At 36.2% G+C, this 27,148-nt stretch overlaps 1 protein-coding gene across 1 annotated transcript; it reads right to left on the bottom strand.

Annotated features, from left to right (window-relative positions):
• Positions 1 to 3,706: 3,706 nt before the first annotated feature.
• Positions 3,707 to 22,624, bottom strand: LOC105060091 (hexokinase-2). Its single transcript, XM_010943684.3, has 9 exons — positions 22,206 to 22,624; positions 21,114 to 21,264; positions 20,820 to 21,002; positions 19,439 to 19,513; positions 19,116 to 19,271; positions 18,894 to 18,992; positions 18,683 to 18,813; positions 14,970 to 15,051; positions 3,707 to 4,290 (listed from the first exon to the last, which is right to left on the bottom strand). Exons 1-9 carry the CDS (start codon positions 22,460 to 22,462, stop codon positions 3,979 to 3,981), a joined length of 1,446 nt encoding a protein of 481 aa, XP_010941986.1. The 5' UTR covers positions 22,463 to 22,624; the 3' UTR covers positions 3,707 to 3,978.
• Between the last annotated feature and the right edge of the window lie 4,524 nt (positions 22,625 to 27,148).

Genomic DNA, 27,148 nt, shown 5'->3' with positions numbered 1-27,148 from the left:
GTTGTGTAAGTGGATAGCTTATTAGATATAGGTTTATGTATGAGTCACCAATATAATTACAATAAGCATTGTATGCACTAGTTTAGATGAAGATGAGAAAAGTTAAAATTGAGAAGCTACCAAGGACACCATACAGTTTCCCATTCCAACCAAAGAAATTTAAAGACCAAACAAATTGAGAAGCATAGAAATCAAGCTATTAGATGTTCTGAAGGCTGTGAGCCAATTAAGTTCTTAATGGGCTGTGATACATTCAGACGACCAATTATGGTTTGTTCTGATTCATTTGGGAATCTTCTTACTAGCTTTTGTCACCATCTTGATTTCCTTTTGGTGCAGTTTATAGTAGTTCAAGAAGCAGTAGGAATGCAGGTGGTTAGTCAATAAAAAGAGTGGAAGGTAAGGAAGCCATGATTCCTTTGAAGTGGCGGTCAAATTTGGTCCCGCAGTTGGCCGTGATGATAGCGGCATGAAAGGAGCCCAGAGAAGGCCTGCTTCTCTCTCTCTCTCGTGCAATAAAGATCTGAACCCAAAGTTTTTATTCTGGATCACCTCCACCAGTAAATGTTACAGTGGTCCCCCAGGAGCCCAGCCTTCTCTTCTTTAGAGAGGAAATGACGAGATGACCCCATTTGAAACGAAGCCTAATCACCGGTTTTTGCATCCACCGACTACTTTGGCGAGGAAGGGGCAAAGTTTCAGTTTTTTTTTTTTTTTTTTCAAAAAATGTGCCACAAGTTGAGGAAGAATTTGAATAATTAAAAGTTTGATAAATTTATAAAAAATACAGCGTATAAGATCTGTGATGTATTTATATATATATATTTAATCATGTGAAGACGTTTGGTTTTTCCTTTTTTTGTGATGAATTACAAGGCAGAAGCCGAGTAGTTATAGCATTAGCATGTCCAACAAAATAGCCATAACTGGGTGATGGTTTAACAAAAAGAGAGTCGTTCAAGAGAGGCAAGACTTCGGTTGTATTTTTCGTTAAACAATGAATCAATTTGAAAGAGCCCTCTTTGGTCCATGGCTTTCCATACTCAATGGGATGGCACTCTACTAAGATGGCTATCAGATTTTATATAATTTGCGAGTCAATCTCGCATAAATCATGAATTCTTATTCTTAAAATCATGACATAAATAAATCATTGAATCTATATCATGTATACACATACAAAATATCATGAACTTGGATAACATTGTTACTAGAAATAGGACAGCACCGAGCTAGCCATCAAGCCTTTATCACAGAACTTTAATACTTACGTTACAAACTTCGGGATAAAAGATGCTTTGTTTAATATCCCGACAATTGGTTCCAGGGAAAGCAACATGTGAGTTTGAGGAAATTGGAAGCAAGATTCTCTCAATGTTATTATTTTATTCTACGAATAAGTTGACTTTATTTGCTTTGAAGATAGTAGAAATTGGAAATGCGTGCTGCTATCGCTCTAATCAAATTAATTAACCGCACCTAGGTGGTTAAATTAGTGTACATGTTGCATGTATCATTATTGACATTAAGAAGCTAGCTTTGGGAACCAGGTTTGCGTCTCTAATGGTGGTGTGATCGTCTAAGGGTCTCGGATGCCAACCACCACATGACCAAACTTTGGTTCTATGACTGACCCGTCACCAACTACCGCCCTTCAGGAAACAATCATTCCAGCCACCTCCTGCTCTTGGATGAAATGGACCATTGCTCACAATTTACGTGCTACCCACTTTTTAGCAGTTTGAGAGTAGCCAGATTCCCCAGACTGTTGGGCTGCTCTTCAGTACTGTTCAATGCTAGATCAACTAGAATCATTGATGTTGCCATTCAAAACCCGACCTGACGGATGAACGAACTGATGAATGAGCTGCTCTACTCAATTGAGTTGGAGCGGAGCATGGTGTTGAAGTTGTTCTACAACTATAGAAAACAATCAAGAGGTCACGGTAATGTATCTGGCTGGGGGATCTTCTGATGTTTAGGTCAGATGGAGTTTCAAGAAGAAACAAAAAGATATAGAAGTATAAGAATATGATATTCAGATTTCTCATCATACCTCGAGGTCCCCATCTAAATGGTTAGGATCGTGCTGATCATAGATGAGTAGTTGAGCTCTTTCTATATTCATGGATTAGAATGGTTAGGATATTCTTCTTCAAGTAGAAAATTGTCGGACGCTTTTCTTACCTGTTGATCTCGTCAATTATGAAATTTCTTTTTGGATACATCTAATCGATCATGCTGATTGTTCACAGATTTCCTTGACCATTAATCTTGCTGAATATGTACCATCATTTGGTTGATGGCTGAGCTGTCAGATGGGATTTTATGGATGGCCAATCCAAGCCATATCAATGGACATCCATTTGTTGACAATGATTTTTAAGTTTGCATCATGGATGCCATGAAGTGATTAATAAAGGAAGAAATAAAGAAACCTTTTTGGCTTACAGCTTTCATCTCAGACAAGGGATCAGTTTGAAGTGGTTTGGGCACCTTGTGCCACATAATGTAACGCAAGACATTGGTTGTAATTTGCCTAAGCCAGTGTTAATCGAGATATGAGTATATTACCCAGTATGATGTCCACAAGGATAATGTTGATATCCCGGTCAGTATAATTAGGCCAAGGTATTAAGACAATATAATATCTTAATCCTTCAAGAATTTTTCAGCCTTGTACGTTAAACTACATAAACCAAAAAGTCAGTTCAACTTGGCATCATTTCTCCTGAGATAGCTGATAAAAGCTGAAATGATCAGCCTTCACGTACCTCAAACGAACTTATAGCTTAACGCCGCTGAACTTTTCCTCAGCAGTTCCATGTGATAGTTAGATCAAGCCATCCATCCTGACCCTGGACCCAATCTTATGATGCTTTCCCTAAGCTTGCAGTGGACCACTTCTGAAAGTGCTTAAGCGTGCGCCACAAGGATCCCTGATTCAGATCCTGACCTTTTCAGAAGGAGAACGAAAATGCAACACGCATGCTGCTGCTGAGAAATGCAGTTGTTCCAAAAGGGTCCGTGGCAGAAACAGCATGCATCACCATACAACTGACGTCGACCATGGGACAAAAAAAAAAAAAAAAAAGCAGATTGTGTGTCTATGCCATGATAATTTATTTTCTGATCCTCTTGGTTGTATTCAAACTAGACTTGTACGAATGTTCTGCTTTATCACAGAGAGAGAGAGAGAGAGATGAAATGGTCACCTCCATCACACTTCAGGTTCATGAATGGATATACTGGTTTGATTACAGGTAATGGATATGTTGTAACGCTAGTTGAAATGAGTGATCAAGTTCGTCTTCTTGCTTGGGCTTTCGTTGGTGCAAACCGTGGAACTAGAACTTCATAAAAAACCTCAGTTGCATTAACTTGGTCATATGGAAGGACAAGTTGATGCTGAAATTACTTACAATCAATTAAGCATTATAGCAGGAGCCACACAAATAATTCACGTGTGCAACCAAACGGCAGCGAAGAACTAAAGTTGTTGCAATAACAGCAACATGTAACCTAGCTATACAACAAAAACCGGTTATGCTGAAGCCTGCATACGGCCATGAATTGCACATGAGGTTGGAAAATTACGTTGTAGGTTGAAATCAAGCAGAATGTACCCAAATCTGTCATTATATAACTGTGACAGTAATCCTATCAGAGAGATGGGTCTTTCAGATCACATTTAGCAAAGAGGACATCAAGCCGAAGACTTCTCTAAACTCATTAGAACTGGCAGAACTTGGAGAGAGCAACATGTCACATGACTTGCATATAATGGCAGTGTTTTGGAGAAAGGCCTCACTGTCATTTGCACTAGAATATGTTTAAATCTCCAGAAAATCATAAATAAACACAATGGGAAATTTTTCTTGAAAAATAAGAACAACTTAAGATCAAGGATGTTCCAAAATACATAAAATGAAAAATGAAAAGATTACCATGTATCAGGATTCAGGAGTTCCTTACATGTCAGGAGTTTGAAGCAGCAAGCAATGCAGCTCCAATTACAGAACCATCGCCCAAATGCTCGATAATAACATTGTCCAAATTTCTTCCATGAAGCATCATCTTCACTCCATCATGCAAATATGCTCTGAACAGTCGGTAATGTTCGTAGAGCCCTCCCTCCACCATGACCACACTCTTCTTATCGGTTCCATCCCTTTCAAGCTTCTTCAGGATCCCTACTATAGCAGCACCAGCCAAACGAGCTCCACGTTTTGCAACAATATCACATACCTCAACAACAAGTTCTCTCATCCTTAAGGTAGTATTACGAATCTGATATCAAATAAACTCAGATAATATTAGAGAATATCACTAAGATATCAGCAAATATGAAATACCATTACAACCAACAATTCAGAAGTTGTTATTTCCTTGCAGAAAATGGCTAACTTAATTGAGGTGCTATGGTCATGTGCAAGAAAAAAATAGGGCCCAACTGTTAGATATATGTCCTAGAAGTCAATATGGCTGACATATTATAATAAATCTAGGACACAATTTTGTATTTAATTCATTGATTTGATCAATAAAAAGGCAAGTTTGTTTTTATTCAATTGTGATGTGTTCTTGAATCGTCCATGGAACTAACATTTTAATACATATTCTCAAAGTATTGAGAATTAGAGACATGTATAAAATTTCTAAATGCTCCCGATCATAGTATCATTATAAGGATAGTGATCAATCCAGATAGATCGGCGCACAGATCGTTTTCTTCGGAGTAGATGAGTCTCTGATCTACAGTGTAGAGATACTGAGCGATAAGTATGGGTAATTATTAGAAAACAACTAGTACTGAGCGTGACCACACAAGAGATCACTTGAGATTTCTACTCAATCATCAGTGATTATCTCGATGCTGTAGTTGTGTGAATGATCCTTTAACCTGCGATGGTACGACTACTCACAGTGAGGCTGCTGGAGTTTGACTGACACATAAACATGATCTCAATAAGTCGTTGTAGTGGACGTTGGCGACAGTTGGTCCACTCTAGGAGTAGGATACGCATCTAGATGAAATCTATCGATCTTGATAGAGAGGAGTAGTCCTATGAGATTTGAGAGGCTAAGTCCAAAAGTCTGTGATCACAGCAGTGTGATTGATGGAAAAGAGTTTCTATGAGGATCACAATTAGACTTGAGCTAATCGAATCTATCATATGACTGATGATGAAGTTTGACGATTTATCCATGATCTGTCATCTAGTCGGGACTCACGATAGAGGGACTGAATCATATGTTAACTACACCTTAAGGTTCTTTTTCGATTCTACTGGGTTGCCACTACATACTATTAGGTATCACTGGTGGATTGTGAGAGCTCATTAGGATTGTTCAAGATCGATAATCCTTGATGAGTTATAGTGGAACTGTTCCGATCCATTGAAAGAAATTTCAATGATACTATGATAAAGATCATTGTATATCTCACTATCAGATAGAATTGAACCTATGGGGTCATACAACAAAAAGATTAGACCTGGAATAAGCAATTGGACTTATGAAGTCTCAATTGGATTTAGAAAAATCCTATTGGATTTAGGATAAACTTGCTAGCACATGGTTGGACCCAATTTTCTCTCTGTGTTTGAATTTCTTATTTGATAAGATTAATTCAAATTTAATTACCTGCTAATAATCTAAATGAATTAGATTCATTGGGCTCTAATTGTTGGATGCCTAGGATTTTGGATCAAATGAATTAAGGATTCAAATTTTTAATCAATTTTCTTAATAGTTTTGATTGAGCGCCACTTGATTTGATCAAGTTGGGCGTGCCCACCCATTAAAGGGTATGTGGGACCAGCATAGGGCGTCCCCTAGGCCCCATGTGGCATGTGTATTTATGGGTGCAAGGGCTCCAATAGTTGGCACCAACATGATCTCCTAAAGGAGATCAAATAACTAAAGGAATAAAGATTCCTAATGCAAGTAAGACTTGTATTAAGTGGTTGTTTGATTTTGTATAGGATTCAAACCTTATGCCTATTTAAAGAGGCCTTCTCTAAGGTTCCTTAGCATTAAATTCCAATGCCCCACGCCTCCCTTAGAAACTCCCCACACCTCCTCTTTCTTTTTCCTCTCTTCTCCCCTTGAAGTCCAACGCCCAAAGAGTGTTGGGCGTCCCATATCTCCACGCCCAAGAGGAGCTTGGGCATCCTCTTGCTTGCTGGTTTCCAAGCCTTGATTGCTTCATAATCAAGGAAAGAAAAGCAAGAGAAGAAGAGAAGAAAAGATCAAGAAAAGGATCAAAGAGTTGATCGTCATACAGGCTTTGTTCAGATTCGCAGGCTGATTTTTCTTAGAGAAGAAAAATCAATACCAAAGAAGACTATTCCAGACTGATCCTGAGTGGATACCTGTAAAGGCCGAACACTTGTGTGGCTAAGAGAGAACCTATTCTCTTTTAGATCCAAATTTAAAGAAAAATATTGCAAAACAGGTATGTGGTCTGATCACATATTCAATTTCCGCATAAAATTTAGCATGTGTTCAATTTCAGCATATGAAGTAGATCCTAGTATTTTATGTTTTATGCATGTATGATGTAGATTAAAAGGTATTTTAATCTTCTATTCCACAACGTTATTTAGAAAAAAAAAATTTAAACATACATACATGTCCCGACATGAAATTCCAACAATGGTATCAGAGCCACGAGTTTCATATGCATGAAATTGACATACATATTTTGAAAGGAGATTCAAAATCTAATTTTTCTTGATACATGAGATGTATAGATGATTGCTTTGAATCTGAAATCTATTTTAAATTTAATTTTCAGATCATATAGTTGATATATGAAAGCATGCATAAATCTAAATTTTGTTCTAGAATGGTTTCTAGTTTATGTTTATGTGATATGAAGATGCATGCATAAATCTGAAAATTAATTTGACCTGATTTATGATTCATATATAAAATATGTGATTACATATTTAGGTCTGAAAATTATTTTCAATATGATTCATGATTTGTATATGAGATATATGACATCATGTTATGAACTTAATTTTTGTTTAGATCTGAATTTTACATACATATATGAGATATATACTTGTATGTTAAATCTGAAAATTAGTTTCATGATTTAAAACTTATCTTTCATGCAGAAAATTTAGATATGAAATTTAGTTTTGAGATCTGAAATTTATGTTTGTGCATGAGGATTTTGGTCATGAGAGAATCAAAATTAGATCATGTAATCAGATTGCATCTAGGATTTTTTGATTTGAACACAATGGATTTAATTCGATTAAGTAATTGATCAAAACAAATCAAATGTTGATTAGGGCTAGGTCAATTAAATTATAAGATCATGCAATTGTTGTTGATAAAATAAATTAAACCCCATGTGTAGAATCGATTAACTTAAAGACCTAATTCGACTGAATGGCTTGAGCCTGATTCGCTTAAGCTAACCTATTTAGATCAATTGATCTATTGGTGTCTAAGAAAAACAACGGAGGAACCCCCACCGATCTCTACTTACCTGACCAATTTGGAAGATTGATCCTGAATAAGGTTGCTTGGCGGTTTGGTTTAGCGCATGCCAATTAGATTGGTTATATAATGACTAATTAGATGAGACATAAACCTAAACTTCTCTATAAATATTAAGTCCATAGATCTTCCACCGTTGTAGATGTGCGGGCGTGCTATTGGTGTTGATTATTCTCGGTTGGTCACAGTGGTTCAATTGCACCGAAAACACACAACCACTCTATTAGCAAAGAATTGCTCCAGATAAGGATGGGGTTGGACTCAATAACTGTTAGGTGAGGGATCCAATGACGTCCTTGCATCTGCTTGTGAACGGTGGGTTGAGCTTAACTAAAGAGTGTGATCAATAACTGTTAGATGAGCCCATATGACTTAGAGACTAAGTTGCTGCAACATGCTTAGAAAAACATCTGGACAAAGAGTTGTCCACGTATCGGTGTACGTGTTATCAATAACTGTTAGGTGAGGTACATGGCATCGGTGGGACCGCAACACCCACTAGGAATCTAATTTTATCATGTCAGAATTTTTTTTCCCATCCGGGGAGTGGAGGGATTCGAAAAATTAGTGAAAATTATTATTTGCATCTTAAAGTCCCTAGAAGTAAATATAAATTTAAAGTACAAAAGTCTAACTTAAATCTCTACTCTCACAGTTAAATAATGTCGGCCTCAAACCCTCTAGTCTGCATCTTTGAATCCAATCGTTTGACTGGAACAAACTATAAAGACTGGTTAAGAAACCTCAAGATTGTCATGACTTCTGAAAAATTATGTACTCGACCAGGAACCCCAAGTGTTACCAAACCATCCTACTGCAGAGCAAAGAACTGCTTATGAAAAATGGATGGATGAAAATAGTCGGGTCAAGTGCTATATATTGACATTCATGACAAATGAGTTGCAAAGCCAGCATGAGCATATGCCCACTGCCAAGGCTATGATCACTCACCTATAAAAGTTGTATGGTGAGCAGAGCCGTACAGCACGCTTCGAAGTATCCAAAAGACTCTTCAATCTGAAGATGCATGAAGGATAGTCAGTCCATGAGCACGTATGACAATAATCAAAGATATCGAGGAGCTTGAAAAGCTCGAACTTGATATGCAGAAGGAATTGCAGATGGATTTGATCATTCAATCTCTTACTAATTCATATAGTCAATTTATTGTAAATTTTCATATGAACAAACTTGATTGCACGATACCCGAACTAGTCAACATGTTGATCACTATGGAGAGAACCTTAAAGAGTTCAACGGACACTGTTCTCGCTGTGGAGCAAACTTCTTCGACCAAGAGAAAGTCTGGTTGGAAGAACAAGAAAAAATCTGCTAAGAAGCAGAAGAAAGAGAGCAAGCCAAAGAAGGATGTTCCAAAAAAGGCTGAAGCAAAGGAAAAGTGTTTCCACTGTGATGCTGAAGATCACTGAAAGAGGAATTGTCCACTTTACCTGAAGAGCCTAAAGATCAAAAAGGGTGATAAATCTTCAAAAAGTATGCTCGTAATTAAATCTAATCTTACGGTTTCTTCTACTTCTAGTTGGATATTGGACTTTGGTTCGAGTGCTCATATTTACCTCAATGCAGGATCTAATAGAAAGTAGAAGGTTGAGAAAAGGTGATATGATCCTTTGGATCAGCAATGGAGCAAAAGTTACTGTAAAAGCCGTTGGCACTTATCCTCTTCGATTACCATCGGAATTTAAATTAGATTTAAAAGACTGTTATTTTGTTCCTGTAGCTAGTCGGAATTTGATTTCCATGTCTGTGCTAGCACAGGATGGTTTTGAATTTAATTTCAATAAAGATTTTTATTCTATTTATTTATGAAATAAATTAATTGCACAAGGTCTTTAAATTGACAGTCTATATCACTTGCATATTGATGCGAATGTGAATTTGAACGAGCAAATAGTGAGTGTCGTAGGTCAAAAGAGATGCAGAGATAAAATTAACCAAAAATACTTGTGGCATCATAGACTAAGCCATATTAGAGAGGACAGGATAAACAAACTGAAAAAAGATGGGATCCTTGGCTCTCTTGGTTCAGAATTGTACCCAATGTGTAAATCTTGTCTTTGAAGAAAAATGACCAAGTTATCTTTTGTAGAATATAAGGAAAGGGCCACTGAGTTACTTATCCTGGTACATACCGATGTGTGTGGGACATTTGATGTGCAGATCAGGGGTGGTTATGGCTACTTTATCACCTTTATCGATGATTTATCTCGGTACAGATGTATATCTGATGAAACACAAATATGAAGCCTTTGAAAGGTTCAAAAAATTTAGAAATGAAGTAGAAAAACAAATAGATAAACCCATTAAGGTTCTTCGATCTGATTGAGGAGGTGAATACCTTAGTCGAGAATTTCTGAAATATCTTAAGGACAACAGCATAATCTCTCAATGGACTCTTTTCGGAATACCTCAACTCAACGGAGTATCCGAAAGAAGGAATAGGACCTTATTAGATATGGTCAGATCCATGATGAGCTTCACTGATTTACCTTTATATCTTTGGGGACATGCCTTATTAACTGTAATTCACCTATTGAATAGGGTTCCATCAAAATCCGTTCCTACCACACCATATGAGATATGGCACAGTAAGAAGTCGAGTCTAGATTATCTAAAGACTTGGAGATGTCCGACCTATGTCAAGAGATAGATGACTGATAAATTAGAGGATAGATCTGTAATAGCTCGTTTTATAAAATATCTAAAAGAATCAATAGGATACAACTATTTTTTACAAGATCACAATGTGATTATGAGTCGGAATGCCATATTCCTAAAAAAGTAATTTATCTAAGATGATGGCAGTGGAAGGTCAGTTGAGCTCAAATAGAAGGTCTTTGAAGAGCAAAGAGCTATGGATCCTCAGAAACCCATTATTCATGAGTCAATAGTTGATGTTCCTTTACCACCTCATAGATCAAGTAGAATCTTTCATCCTCCTAAAACATACATGAGTATACTGAAAGAGGATGTAGAGGAAGCGTTCCTTATGGGAGATGGAGGTCATGGTGATGATCCTAGTATTTTTAACGAGACGATGTCTGACATCGATTTCGAGAAATGGTTAGATACAATGAAGTCAGAGATTGACTCGATGCACTCAAACCAAATATGGACCTTAGTGGATCCACTTGAGGGTATAGTATCCATTGGGTGTAAATAAATCTACAAAAGAAAAATAGGTGCTGATGGTAAGGTAGAGACCTATAAAGCTAGGCTCGTGGTAAAAGATTATAGTCAGTGCAAGGATATTGACTATTAGAAAACCTTCTCGCCCGTAGCCATGCTGAAATCCATCCGCACTCTGCTTGTTGTTGCCACTTATTATGAAATCTATCAAATAGATATGAAAATTGCTTTCCTGAATGGATATCTGGAGGAAGATATCTATATGGAGCAACCTTTGAATTTCACATCTGGTGATGACGATCATAGAGTCTGCAAGCTGCAAAAGTCCATATACGGATTAAAGCAAGCTTCTCGGAGTTGGAATCTTTGCTTTGATGATGCAATCAAATGATTTGGTTTCATCAAGAACAAAGAGAAATCTTGTGTATACAAAAGAGCCAGTGGGAGTGCAATAACATTTCTCGTATTGTACGTGGATGATATTCTTCTCATTGGGAATGATGTTCGCATGCTGATCTCGGTCAAAAGATGGTTGTCCAAAGAATTCTCCATGAAAGACCTAAGGGAAGCATCCTATATTCTTGGAATAAAGGTCTATAAAGATAGATGTAAAAGGATGCTAGGCCTGTCACAAAAGCTGTACATAGAGAAAGTGCTGAAGAGATTCAGCATGAAAAACTTTAAAAGAGAACTTCTATCTCTTAGGCATAGGAGTATGCCATGCTATGTACTTGATCTTTTATAGCCATTGCTGAGTATCACGAGCGGATATCAGTTGAATCCAAGCTAGGAGTGCTAGATTGCTGTAAATACATCCTTAAGTACTTGAGAAGCACTAAGGATCTATTCCTGATCTTTGAAGAATGGACAGAGTTAAGAGTGAGAGGATGCATGGATGCTGATGATAGAGTGTCTACATTAAGGTGTATTCTTATGCCATGTTGGCTGGGTATGTTGGAAAGGTTCCAAACAACCGATTAATGAAAGCTAAGTACGCTGTAGATGTGTAGGATGAAATATGATTTTAATTACAAAACTGGATGTCATACCATTAGATGCTATGACAACATACTGCAAAGATAACGGTGCCATAGCTTTCGCTAAGGAGCATAGATTTCACCAGAAATTCAAGCATATAGAGCAGCGGTATACGGAACTACCTCGAAAAAAAATATATTAAGGTGCAAAGAGTAGACTCTGCGGATAATGTGGCAGATCCGCTGACAAAGCAATTGAACCAGCTAAAGATGGAAGCCCATCTTGAGAAGATGAGACTTAGATTAGTGGCCAATTGGCTTTAGTCCAAGTGAGAGATTGTTAGATGTATGTCCTATAAGCCAATAAGATTGATACATTGTAATAAATCTAGGATACAATTTTGTACTTAATTCATTGATTTGATCAATAAAAAGATAAGTTTATTTTCATTCAAGTATGATGTATCCTTAAATTGTCCATAAAATTAACATTTCAATACATATTTTCAAAGTATTGAGAATTAGAGACATGTATATAATTCCTAAATACTTTCGATCATAGTATCATCATGAGAATGGTGATTGATCCGGATAGACTGACGCACAGATCTCTTCCTTCGGGATAGATAAGTTTTTGATCTATAATGTAGAGACACTGAACAACGAGTGTGAGTAGTTGTTAAAGAACAACTAGTACTGAGCGTGACCATACGAGAGATCACTTGAATTTTTACTCAATCATTAGTGATTATCTCGATGTTGCAGTTGTGTGAATGGTCCTTTGATCTACGATGGTACAATAACTCACAGTGAGACTGCTAGAGTTTGACTGACATATAAACATAGTCTCAATGAGTCTTTATAGTGAATGTTGACAATAGTTGATCCACTGTAGGAGTATGGTATGTATCTAGATAAAATCTATCGATCTTGATAAAGAGGAGCAGTCCTATGGGATTTAAGAGGCTAAATCTAAGAGTCTGTGACCACAGCAGTGTGATTGATGGAAAAGAGTTTCCATGAGGATCACAATTAGACTTGAGCTGATCGAATCTATCATATGACTGATGATGAGGTTTGACGATTTATCCATGACTTGCCATCTAGTCGGAACTCATGATAGAGAGACTGAATCATATGTTAACTACACATTGAGGTTCTTTTTCGATTCTACTGGGTTGTCACTATATACTGCTAGGTGTCACTGGTGGATTGTGAGAGCTCATTAGGATTGTTCAGGATCGACAATCCTTAATAAATTAGAGTGGAATTATTTCGATCTATTGAAAGGAGTTTCAATGATACTATAATAAAAATCATTGTATATCTTACTACCAGATAGAATTGAACCTATGGGGTCACACAACAAAGGGATTAGATCTGAAATAAGCAATTGGGCTTATGAAGTCTTAATTGGATTTAGAGAAATCCTATTGGATTCAGGATAACCTTGCTAACACATGGTTACCCAATTTTCTCTTTGTATTTGAATTTCTTATTTGATAAGATTAATTCAAATTTAATTATCTGCTAATAACCTAAATGAATTAGATTCATTGGGCTCCAATTATTGAGTGCCTAAGATTTTAGATCAAATGAATTAAGGGTTCAAACTCTTAATCAATTTTCTTGATAGTTTTGATTGAGCACCACTTGATTGATCAAGTTGGGCGTGCTCACCCATTAGAGGGCATGTGGGACCAACATGGGGCATCTCCTAGGCCCCATGTGGCGTGTATTTATGGGTGCAAGGGCTCTAATAGTTGGCGCCAACATGATCTCCTAAAGGAGGTCAAATAACTGAAAGAATAAGAATTCCTAATGCAAGTAGGACTTGTATTACGTGGTTGTTTGGTTTTGAATAGGATTCAAACCTTATGTCTATTTAAAAAGGCATTCTCTAAGGTTCCTTAGCATTAAATTCCAGCACCCCATGCCTCCCTTAAAAACTCCCCATGCCTCCTCTTTCTTCTTCCTCTCTTCTCCCCTTGAAGTCCAATGCCCAAAGGGTGTTGGGCATCCCATATCTCCACGCACAAGAGGAGCTTGGGCGTCATCTTGCTTGCTGGTTTTTAAGTCTTGATTGCTTCATAATCAAGAGAAGAAAAGCAAAAGAAGAAAAGATCAAGAAAAGAATCAAAGAGTTGATCGCGATCCAAACTTTATTCAGATTCGCAGGCTGATTTTTCTTAAAAAAAAAAATCAATACCAAAAATGACTGTTCCAGACTGATCCTGAGTGGATACCCATAGAGGCCGGACACTTGAGCGGCTAAGGGAGAACCTATTCTCTTCTAGATCCATATTTGAAAAAAAAAATTACGAAACAGGTATGTGATCCGATTATATATTCAATTTCAGCATAAAATTCAGCATATGTTCAATTTCAGCATATGAAGTAAATCCTAGTATTTTATATTTTATACATACATGATGTAGATTAAAAGGTGTTTTAATCTTCTATTCCGCTGCGTTGTTTAAAAATTTTTTTTTTGAAATATACATGCATGCCCCGACATGAAATTCCAACACCAACTTTAACCAGGATACAAGTGATAAGGAAGCCACTGAAAAAGCTAATGATGATGATGATCTAAAACTTTAAGGGCCTGTTTGGGTGCTGGAATGCGGCACACGTATTACAATTTGTCAGATGAGACAGTTGCTTCTTAAGACGATCGAGGAAGGAAGATGAAAGGAGAATAGAGAGATTAGAGGATGCTTGGGATCTATTTATCCCTACTTTTTCCAGAATAGTGGAAATAGCCTCATAGATGTATTCCGTTATCTCTATAAAATAGGGATACACTTTGCTCAGACTCCTCAGGACTCCTCCAAGTTCTTTTGTACTCTGCCCTATGGAGAAACTCGAAGGATGTTTGATAGATTACCTAGATAATAGGTTTGGCCATCCAAACAAAAACTAAACGAATGGCACAGAAATTTGTAAAGCTGACCTAATAACCAAAGTTTATACAAATGGAGCAACATGCCATCACTACTTAAAAGTTAAAATTTAAAAAAATAATTATGCAATGAGTAACATTGAGCTAATAACAACACCATGATATGGTTAAAGAAAAATCCTCTCAACAAGACATAGGTTCAACTTGAAAGTGGCATAAAGGCATGCTGAAGAACCATTGTTTTAGAAGCTGATTAGTCAGTGTGAATTTCTTGGTTATCTATGATTATAAAACCCCATGTCAAAGGAGAAAACATGCAGAAAGCCGAGTTTGCTTTTTAAAAGCCTAGTGTAAACTCCAACATCTTCCTCCTACGACCTAACAACAAGGTTTCATGTTTTATAAAGGTAACATACCCCTAAACATTCCTCCAATTTCTCTCCAACAATGCTGAGATCCTGTGATAAGTCTTGATGCATGGAAGCCACATCAGGAGTTCTGCAAGAACAAGCATATTCAGAATTTAGTAGTCACATTAAATCATAAGGGACTTGACTTGTAAAACAGCAGAAAGAAACAAAAGAAATTATTAAATCCAGTACAGCAATGGCAATCTGTCTGCACAAGCAAAGAAGAAAGTGGCAGGACTGTAAATTTTAGCAAGCAGAAGTTACATGATGGGAATTAGCACAAGGATCATTTTTTTTTTAGGATTACTGCATAATAATTTGTTGTTTTGTTGTTGATCCTCATGCATGCTTTTAAATCAGTCACAATACTTGGTTACAGACTGTCATAATGGCCTTCTTTCTACACTCCTACACTAGAGAAAGTTGAAAGTTCCACTCAATGACTTCTGCCTAAGAGCAGTGTGTCCTGATGGCTTAATAAAGCATGTTCTAAATATGTTCATCAGAAAACCAGTAGGTATTCTAGGCCATACTTGATTTATGACACCCGGCCCAATGGAATCTCAGTTTTATTATTACAACCAGAGAAGTTTTAAATCTATTTAGCCTAGATCAGAGGAAGTGTTCACAATTATCATGTATCCCCTATGAATTGTTTCTCAAGACATCATTGAGACAAGGGGTTTTGAAAACTTTAGTGTTGAATACATCTGAAACTTACTGTTTACTCATGTAACAAGCCACGTTCATAAGAGGCAAGAAAATTCAAAGCATCCGGACTCAACAAGATCTACATGCTACGGAGCTAATAGAAACTCCGTTAATATCATGACAGAAATGGATCCATCTTTAAGCTCTATCAAATGGGATTTTTGAAGGTAGTATAAACTGAGTCTGGGATTGGCTAGGAGCTTTTTAATATGTGCTACTTTTAAACACTGTTTGAAGAGATCAGTAGCAACTCTTACATGAGTTGGTTTCCCTTCAAAAGGAAATTGAGTCAACTTGACCTCCTCTTTCCACATGTTCTTATTTTTGATGCAAGGGTTCTCACTAGATTTCAAACAAAATCTGCAGAAAGTGTCCATGGGTATGCCTACATCTATAAGACTTCCCAAAACAACTACTGTGTACTCTTTGCACAGGCCATTCAACTAAAAGCACCCAGTTAGTAAGGTGGTGCTTGATTATCCTCTAATAGTGAGAAATATGTCTAACTTCTTTATGTCTTGGCTATTTTTCGCTAGTACAGAACCACAAGTAGCATCCAAATATCTTGACATCAAGGAAGGTGGCCAAGTTCTCAACAATTTTTTGATTCTACATCAGAAGTAGGCACAATACTTTTGCTAATTTCAGGCTGATGATAGGATGATTCATGACTTTATTCTTTTTCTAGTCTGATCATGTCAATTTAAGTGGTCTGGCAAAAGTTCTGCTTTCTTCCATATGATAAGTCAATTTCCACATTAATTTGGATAAGTTGGATGAAGAGTTTCTACATTCTTCCTATAAAACCATCGCCTCAATATTTGCCACTAAAGGTTAATTTGATTGCACGTAACAGCAAAAAGTAAGGATCACTGACTCAAAACTGGACCCCATGCCGGCCAACTAACAGTACAAGTTGGTACGCCCCTGTATCGGGCCCAAACCGATAAGAAAAAAAGAGATGAATAGTGGAGGAAAAGAGAGAGAAAGAGAGGGGGGATAGAGAGAGAGGGAGGGGACGGAGAGGAAAGGAAGGCTGGTAGAGACACCAACAATGGTCACCAGAGGGCCACTGAGGCCCTCGGAGACACTGAGGCCTCCCGGGCTCCACGGTCCTCCATAAGAGGAAGTGAGAGTAGAGAGAGATAAAGAGAGAAGGAAAGGAAGAGAAGATGACCGAGGGGAAAGCAGTGGGGAGGCCTCCGACCCAATCCCTCGCGGTTTCAAAACAAGGTTGTTCCCATGTTTTATCACATTTTTTTAAAAACATAATAAATAGTGAACACAAAGGCCACCCGACGTCCCTCCAGTGGCCTCCCCGCCACCTTCCCCTCCCTCCTCTTCTCTCTCTTCCCCTCTCCCTTTCTCTTTCTTCTCGCATCTCACGGAGGATCAAGGAGCCCCAGAGGCCTTTGATCCTCAGATGGCCTCAGCAGGGCACCGCCGGCCTTTCCTTCTCCTGCCCTCCTCTCCTCTCTCTCTCTTTTCTTCTCTTTCCTTCTTCCTCACTTTATTTTTACCAGCATTCTAAATTAAACGGTCGAACCACACTGATTAACCACTAGTACAATTCGAAATGCCCCGAACTGGCGGTTCGGAGCAATTTGGCCAACCACAGCAAGAAGTTCATGAAATTAGCTCCCGAAACATGAGCTTCAAATCTAGGCATTTTGCACTGTGGAACTGAGCTTCTAAGAGTGACAAACATAATAGGTTCAACAATAATCAATTATGATTGACAATATGTGGTCTTCCACGTTCAACAATGGTTAACCATATGTCGTTATGGCAACCATGCTCAAAAATAGTAGCCAAAGTCTACATATGATTACTAAATAGGAGTGATTCTGAATCCTTTTCAAATTGAAGTAACTTCATAAAAGTGCAATGAAAATGTATAAACTGCATCAATAACTTGACTTCATTTAAAGATCTAAAGTAAACCACTTAGATCACAGACTTCTGGATCACTTTTATGCAATCAATAAAATCATAGTGTCATCTTTTCTTTTCACTCTTGATTTACATGTATTCTGTCCCATATAACCTATCTGCGTCTATCTAATTTTTGGTACATAAACAAACATGCACACGCACTTGATACAAAACTAAACCAGACAAACTAAACTATAGTCCATAAGCACATATAGAATTATAAAGTTTTATAAATCAGAGTTACTAATTAGATTAAATTATTATTATAGTCTTAAGTGTTCCTCATGAAGTAATAAAGAAAATTTAAGACTATGAATTTGTTGTTAGAGTATAGCAATCTTCAGCCAATTATGAGGGAAAGTAGCCATCTCATATCACAACATAGAACTACAAAAGGGAAAAGAGTATTCCAGTGCATAAGGCTCCCACCATTGTGGGGTTTGAGAAGGGTCAGATTCACACGGCCTTACCCCTCTATGCAGAGAGGCTGTTACGAGCCTGTGATATCCAGGTCACAATGGAGCAACCTCATTATTGCACCAAGGCCCGCCCTTATATGAACAACAATAGAAGAAGGAAATAGAGGAAAAAAACTAGAATTGCATTTCTAGCATATGAAGTATGCTACAGACTTCTCAAAACAAGCTACATAACTACTCGAAGCATATCATGCCAAAAATGAAGAGTAAAAGAAGGATTTTTATTCCATTGAAAGCAAATAAATAATGAACTTAAGCTTTCTAGAAGTACCTTGATCAGATAAAGTTATTAGTCCATATGAAATTCTTAAGCACTCGTCTTGGTCACACACCATAGGAAGAGTACAATATGATTCCTCTAACTGTAGAAACATGTTACCCTTCCTTTCTTTTCTCCTCCAGGTTTGTTGTTTCAGTTGAGCATATTGACAATGTTTCCATTTATTGTGATAGGATTTGACAGTAATTTGCTCCAAAAACTTTACATACCAAAATGATGTTCTAAACATAATAGCTTGTTCCTCCAACACAATAAACAACAGCATACTATAATTAGGAATTGGTAATAAACTTCAAGGGAAAAGAGGGCCACACCTTAGAACAAATGGAAGCCTAAGCTTCAAAGGGACAGAGTCTCCAAAGAGAGCAGTTTCTTCAGCCATTTTCAACAAAACCCTTCTAACAATATCTCCCAAATACATTCCAGAAATGAGCTTCTCAAAGATCTGAATATACAAAAAGGATTCAAGAAGAAGGCGAATGAAGAATTCATTGTAGCTCCTAATTACAAGATCAAGTTTCTTACCTTCCCCCCAGGTTTGGGACTTTCAGCATCTATCTGAACATCAAATTCCGTGATAGGAAAATGAGAAGACTGGAAATTTCCCCATTCCATGTTGATGATCTGGAAAAGAGCAGAACAACAGCATATAATGTAAGATAGTTTCCATCTTTTTCACGAAGAAGTGCAACTCTAAGCCACTAAAAGACCAGAAAAAACTATTACAGATTCAGGGAGCACACTGACCATTACTCCCTGCATCAGATGAGGGCCTTGCCATTTGGGAATATCATGAAGAGGCTCCATGTAAGCAGCATTTGTCCCCATCCCTAGAGTTACAGCAGCCACAATGTCATTGCTGCAGTATCTAGCTGCGGCAAATGTCCCAACTGTATCATTAACCTGACAAGGTGCTGACAGAGCTTTAAAAAATCTTGGTGATAGACTACCAGAAGAGTAAAAATTAAATTAGTGACTACAGATCTCTAATCAGCAAGTAATGCAGAAAGGCAATGCACCTAGACGTGTCATATTGTAGAAAGATGATAATTTCAAAGAGTAAGATATACCAGCAAAGAAACATGCATGTCCACACCGTGTTTCTCCAGGGCCTTATTAATCTCTGCTGCAGCATCTTTTCCCTCCTGATTCCATTTATATGGGGTCAAAACACAGATATAAGAAAATTGCAAAATTAAAATGAAAACCATGCACCTGGTTTTTATAATTTTCCAAATTCAAAGGCTTTACAGGAGATCATCCAGTATGCTAGTGGAAGAGACAACAATTATTACTTTACTCTGTCATAAGATTCTTTTCTTTGTTCCATTAGTTGTTTTCAATGAACTTGAAATTTTTGTTACGATAGACACCTTTGTAAAGCAAGTACAATGTTAATGACTCAAACAAGTGAGTGTATCAAGCATGCACGGTTAAATATTTAAAATAAAGCATCATAATCAAGTAAACTAATGCTAGTAACTACATGTAAAAAAGGCATAAGACAACTCTCATGACATAACATGCCAAAAGAACTTTCAGAATTATGAAGGTAATTTATGCTAATGACACACCTCAGTGGAAATGCAAAAGACAGTAATGGATGCCAAAGAATCATGAAGTGTTGCTTGTCACATTCACTTTCATCTGATGCAGTGAGTTTTCCAAACTCAGACCTTAAACATAAATTAAGCTCTTGTATAAATACTAAATTCTGGGAAAAAAGGCAGAATGTAATGTCAGATAAGACTGACACTGTATAGAATGCAAAATATACTAGATTTTGTGGGACAAGGTATTCCAATTACAAGTTCCATTTTTTATATTTTAGATAGGGGATAAACATACGTTTGTCAAGAAAACCAGCAAACAAAGAGACAGGTAAAGTTATCACATAAACCCAGCATATACAGACACATGTCAGCGGGACAAATAGTCTAGGAACAAGGCTTGGGATTTAAAAGATCCAATTTTTTCATGGTATGATCATACCACCCTATCTCCCCACCTGTTCTAGTTAACAAGAATAGGATTGACTAGCTGGAAACAGTCTTTTTTTTTTTTTTTTTCTCCTTTTAACTCATCCTATAGTAAATAAAAACCTGATCTGATTCAAAATGAAGTGCTTTTATGCTCGGATTGAATTGGAACATATAAGCATTTAAAACTGGTCATGATTTTATATGAACATCAGATTGATGGATGACAACTAAACAAATTAAATTCTGAAGTTTTAAGTAAAAGCAAAACAAATTTAACCTCCTGCCAGATAAGATCCAGAATATGAAGAAACAAAGAGAACCACGATCTGACTGCAGTGTCCGTTAGCTTTTCTATCAGATAAAACATTTCTATCCATGAGTATAATGAAAAGCATAAAAAATTGCACATCTTTATCCGATGCGAATGTCTTGAATACAGACCAACCAAGGAACAGAAGGGGAAACTTACTGTCTCCTTGATAGAAAAACCATTTGTCCACTCAATTATGGTCCCATTTGATGCCAAATTTTGGATAACTGGAAATGAAAAGGTAACACCAATTTCTTTGAGTCTTCCATCCTGAATATTATAACTTAAGTCTTCTGCTGAGATGAATTTTGATAGTTCTGCAGCAATAAAATCATACAAGTCCTGAAATCAATGGACATAAGTCTGACTCATTTCTGCTGTCTAGTTTTTTTGAACAAGGATATCAAGAAATTAAATGAACAGATTCCAATAATTGAAGTTGGTTACTCTCACCTCAGAAGTACCAACCATTAAATTGGATGGCACAGGAATCTCCGCTGAACCTTTCTTGATGACACAAGCATCCCTTCCTCCCAGTTGTACACATAGCATACGAATTGCCATTCGGCCGATTTCTAATCCATAGAAAAGCCCTTCTTCATTGCTTCATTTAAAACAGACATTAATGGTGAGAGGAGCACAGTCCCATCCTTCTCATATGAGTTACAATGATATCATGTTTCCATACATTTCAAGTCATTCAGATGCTTTCTTAATTTTGGAAAAATAAATGTAGAAGCTAGAATAATATTTTCTTCTCTTTCGTATATCTATTGAGGTGAGCTTTTGGAAGTCATGTTGAACTAGCTAAAGTTTACATGGCTAAAAATCTGTTACATCTTTGTGAAAGTCTTCATTGGAGGCTTTATAAAGATTATGTACAAGGAAATTAGAAGTCCCCTTTTCAATCAGAAGTTTATGGAACATATTTTTTACAGTAAGGTTGCTCTATTATGACTTGGATATCACAGACTCTCCACATATGGGCCTAAATATCCCAGAATAGCAGGAGCCTCATATAGTGGGACACCCTTTTATAATAATAAGTATATTAGAAACTAATGATTGTGTAATAATTTATATTAATATCGCAACTAATTGCTTTAATCCTATAATTAAAATATGACTATATTATATTATATAATTTCATACAAATTAGATGTTGTAAGGAAATAATATATCAAGATATCATGTCTGACAAGATTTGCCTCTTTCTACTAGAGAACATGACCGCAACATCAACGTGATATACCGGGAATGGAAAACAAGTTCTTGATTTTTCCATTCTTGACAAGTAAACGTGGACCTAGAGTCTATAATCCCTAAAGAAGCAAATGGTGATAGAGAATGGCAGGTTAATCTTGATAGAAGGAAGTTCCAGAATATTGAGAAGCGAAAGGATAAGCAAAGCCTATGAATCCGTGATAAGAAATCTTCCATCAAAAATCACTACCATCAATAGATTAATTTCTTAGTAGGAGAGAGCAATTCAAACCATTTATTTTTCCCATCAAACAAGAGAAAGGCAAGTAGAACGAAAGCTACCCAGTGGGGAGGGACTTGATTGGAGTGACGAGCATCCGGAGACTGCTTCCTCCCTCGGAGGAGAGCCCAGCCCTCATCTCGCTAGCCATGGCGTCGGCCACCTCCCACAGCCTCGTCACGGGCGTCTGGCACCCCTCTCTGAGCTCCTGGACGATGCGCTCCGCGCGGTCCCACCGCCACGCGCTCCGCCTGGACCAAACCAGCGCGACGGCAAGTCCCGCCGCCGCCGCGACGGCCACGATTACTCTCTTCCTCATCTCCTCCTGATCCGACAAGGAGCGCAACGAAGCAAGGGTTACGGTTTTCGGTGCACATCTCTCCTGATGACCGGCAACGGCGCCCGCTTTTTTCTCCGATGCAGGTACCGGGGATTTCTCGCTTCCATTAGGCTCCGCAGGCCGGGAGAACGGGAAGCAGTTACGATCAGACGGTTATAAAATCAGATCAAACGGTTGGCCAAATTAAAATCTCGTAGACCTGTTAAAAGTCTACGAACAAATTATGCGATCCGTCTTCCACCGTTAATATCACGGACAAATGTGCTCGATCCCATCATGGTTACGAAGTTGGAGAAAAGTTTCTCTTTCCTTTTGTCATCCAGATTTATTTTATGTAATAATTAAATAGAATAATTAGTGGGTTTAAGCCTTGTCGATCTAGAATTTTGTCCTCGATTTCTTCGATCTTAAGCCTTGTGGTCAAGGGACTCCGCACTATTTTTCATTCTTTAGATTTTTTGGTTTCTTTTAAATCCAGAAACGAGGTAGTTGCTTCTTTTTATTTGGACAATCAAAAATTTTCAAATTTGATTGGAGCTGTGCCACATATTCTAATCTCATAGTAATAATTAAGGGAATGGATCCTCTGCGATACTCAAAAAAATAGCACAGGGTGCTGTGCATGTTTCGGAGATATCTATCAAAAGATGAATAATCACGTAAGTGCTAAAATATTAAGAAAAAAGAAATGGATAAATTTTAGAGATATTTGAATAATTTAGATAAACATCGTATAACCATTTTTTTTATAGACGTCCCGATATGTGCACAGCACCATGCAATATTTTTTGAGTACTGCAAAGGATCCCGTTTCAATAATTAGAATCAGAAAATGATCAAAATGCACATCTCGTAAATGCTTAACAACAACTTGAGCAACAAATTCATGCAATAATCATTTACTATAACTCTTTCCAACCTTTTCCAAACACGAGCCGATCCATCCCAATTATTACGCCATGTGAATTTGAATCCTAAGAATCTAAGATTTATAAGACCTTCCTTGTTGACAAACTCTCTGAATTCTCAGTTTCCAATTAACATAGTATTTTTTTCTTTGATTGGTAGGTAGAGAAAGATTTGAGTTTTGACCATAAGCTTTTTCTACAAACAAGCACCATTTGTATTGGCATATGTTGGAAAAATCTACAATCACAGATAATAATACAGTTAACTTCTTTTCTCTCTTTGTACAAATTAAATGGTATACTTTAAAGTAACAACAATCTCTACAATCTATTCAGATAATTAATAAACGAAAATAATTAAACAAACTATAAAAAAAAAGATACCATAATTTTAATATAAATCTTCTATTATTTAGAATAATAAGATTACTGCAGATCTTCTCTAAATCAACTATATGTTATATAAATATATTATTAAAAATAAATTTTGGATTCTACAATAAAGACAATAATCACTAATAAAGTGGATTGCAATAATCAACGAAGATAGATGACAGATCTCATCAAATATATGGATGCTTGAAGTAATTAATGAAGAAAGCTTTTCAAAGATCAAAACTATTCAACTTATAGCTCTCGATGTCAGAAAAAATATACTGAAATTTCATCAAAATTAAAATACGAACAACCATCAGATCTTCTGATAAAATAGTATCAAAATCTCTTTTTCCTTCTTTTTTGTTGCCATCGCCTCTGGCTTTTTCATTCTTCACGCTAGCTTCTATACACCACAGAACTTTTCTGCACTCACGACTTTATAACCCACGAGCTAATTAATTCAAGTCCTACTTGGACTCTTTTCTCCTGTTTTTTTTATTTCAAAGAGATGTGGATCCCACATGATCAGGAGGGACCATCCAACAAATCTCTCCCTTCCAACTCATGTGAGAGGTTCCACCAAATTCTAATGTATGGTTCTCATGCGAAAATTTTATCTTTTTCTACATGATTTTTAACCACTCTATTTTGTTCATGATTTATGGCCTCTTGGTAGCATTCTAGTTCTCTCTAATCAGTGATCATTACATACTCATGAAGAGAATATCTTTGAGAAGGACGATGCTCTCTAGTAGATCTTTTTAATTGAGGCTCAACTAGTGGTTCTGGAGGGACTTATTCAGCATGTTCGTCTGGTATATTATTATTTGGTATAGACCTATCAATTGCATTATCATCATCTTCTTGTATGTCTTTTCCGTTATCATTATTCACTATGGTAGGAGGCATTGGACCCATATCAATATAATTTCTAGTGATAGACTTTGGCTTCTCAATTTTTTTAAAATCTTTAATAATCTGATCTTTTAGAAATATAATATCTCTGCTTCAGATATCCTTTTTATCAATTGGATCCCATAATCTGTAACCAAACTCTTTATATGTATAACTTAGGATACTATTTAGACTTTCCATTAAACTTGAATATCTCATCTTTAGAGATGTGAATAAATATCCTATAGCCAAATACCCTCAAGTGATCATATAAAATATCTTTTTCAATCCATACTTTTGTTGGCACATCACTTTGAAGAGAAATTGAAGGAGAAAGATTAATCAAATCTACTGTAGTTCTTATCGCTTTACCTTAAAGAATTTAGACAATTTAGTATGAGAGAGCATACATCGAATTTTTTCATAAATAGTATAATTCATTCTCTCGACAACTTCATTATGTTGAAGTATTTTAGGAATAGTTTTTTCAAGCCGATGCCATTATCTCTGCAATATTTCTCAGATGGACTCTTGTATTCACCATCATTATCTACTCAAATACATTTTAATTGCCTTCCTGTTTTCTCTTTCAATGCTAGCATAAAAATGCTAGAACATATCGAGCATCTGATCTTTAGATTTTAAAATAAAAGCTCATATTTTTCTAGAATGATCACCAATAAAAGTAATAAAATATAAACATCATCAAGAGTTCTAGCATCCATAATATAAATATCAGTATAAATCAAATCCAAAACATATGATCTTCTATGTAGATGAAATTTATGAAATGCAACTCTATATTGTTTGTCAATTAAATAATCAGCGCATGTCTTCAGAGAATACCTTCGATAGGAAGGAGTTTCTTTCTGACAACGATGTCAGATCTCTTCTTGCTAGGGGTGTAATGGACTGGATTAGATTGGATTATACCTAAATTCAACTTCAATCCGAAATATTTTGAACTTGAAAACTTGGCTCCGAAATCAAACCAAATACTCTACTAGTCCAATCCAATCCAGTCTGAAAAGTTTGGATTAGATTAATTGGACTAAATTTTTGAACTTTTATATACATTAGACTGTAGTTTGGATCATAATTCAAAAATAAGTTATATGAATTTGAAACATATACTACCTATAGGTACTCTAAAATATCGCCCTACATCTAACAACTAATATTATAATAGCAATGGATAAAAAATAAAAAATATAAATTTTAATATCAAGGGTCTTAATAAGTCGTGCTCTAATAGCATCATGTCAAAAATATAAGTTCTAAATTTTTAAGAAAAAATATATCACCAAAATATAATAAGTTCCATAACATATTTAAAAGAAATTAAACTTGAAATACACACACACAAATATATATATATATATATATATATATATATATATATATATATATATAAATATAAAATTCAAAAGTCCAAACTAGAAGAATGGATTGGATTTGGTTTGAACCCATAGTTTAGATTTTGGATTGGATTTAAATTTTATAATATTAAATCCAAATCCAAGACTAAAGTTTAAAATTTTTAAAAATTGATTTCAAATCCAAAACCAAAGTCCAAAAATCCAATCTAATCCTTTAGTTCGATTTGGATCAGTTTGGATTTTGGATTTTCTCCAATCCACTTACACCCCTACTTCTCACTCATGTGGCTAAGGCACTTATGTCATAATTCAATGAAGAAATCTTTAGTAATATTCACATTTATCTTTCATAATTTTGCCTGCATCATATAAGTGTGCTTGATTTTTTTTCTGTTGCTACCACTAGAGAATCTTTGATGAGCTTCTATTTTTCTTCATCGAAGTGGCTACGGTAACCTTCATCATCAAGTATTTCAGTGGAGATCAAGTGGTGATGGATATCTAAAACATGTCTTATATTTTTTAACAATAGTTGGCATCCAATATTGATTTTCAAGCAAATATCTTATATGCCCACAATCTTAGTTACTCCATCATTTTTCATCTTGACACTATTAAAATCACTAGTGTAAGATATGAAGAAGTCACATCGAGAAGTAATATGAAAAGAGACATCTGAGTTAACAACCCAAATATAATCATGACATGTAAGGTTTATAGTATCATCATTATAAATAATGACGACATCAACATCAGATGCAATTGTGGCTGTATCTTTTTCTTCCTTCTTTTTTTCATTTCTCTCTCTTCATTATTCTTTTTTAAATTTTTTGCACTTCTTTTTCATATGCTCTGACATATGATAATAAAAATATTTGATCTTTATTTTGAATTTAAATTTTTTTCTTGACTTATCATGCTTTTTAAAATTTTGTGAGTTTCTGATTTTATTCCTCTCCTGCCTTATTGTAACCAATGTCTCTGACTGCATAGTTACATCCTATCCTTTTTTTCTGGTCTCCTCATTAAGCATATTATTTTTTACCATTCTTAATGTCACCACACCATTGGGATCTGAATTACTGAGTGATACAACTAGAGTTTCT

The sequence above is a fragment of the Elaeis guineensis genome, chromosome 6, assembly GCF_000442705.2.
Source record: "Elaeis guineensis isolate ETL-2024a chromosome 6, EG11, whole genome shotgun sequence".
Classification (NCBI taxonomy): domain Eukaryota; kingdom Viridiplantae; phylum Streptophyta; class Magnoliopsida; order Arecales; family Arecaceae; genus Elaeis; species Elaeis guineensis.
The sequence above is the reverse complement of the archived record's forward strand: the minus strand, read 5'-3'. Positions and strand labels throughout refer to the sequence as shown.

Bases quoted from the DNA above. Each gene is read 5' to 3' on its own strand.
- LOC105060091 (XM_010943684.3), bottom strand. From the start codon at position 22,462: ATGAGGAAGAGAGTAATCGTGGCCGTCGCGGCGGCGGCGGGACTTGCC. The intron at 21,265-22,205 runs GTAGCTTTCGTT...TTTTAAATGAAG, and splicing joins ATCAAGTCCCTCCCCACTGG to CAATGAAGAAGGGCTTTTCT. The intron at 18,814-18,893 runs GTAAGAAACTTG...TTGTATATTCAG, and splicing joins GTCCCAAACCTGGGGGGAAG to ATCTTTGAGAAGCTCATTTC.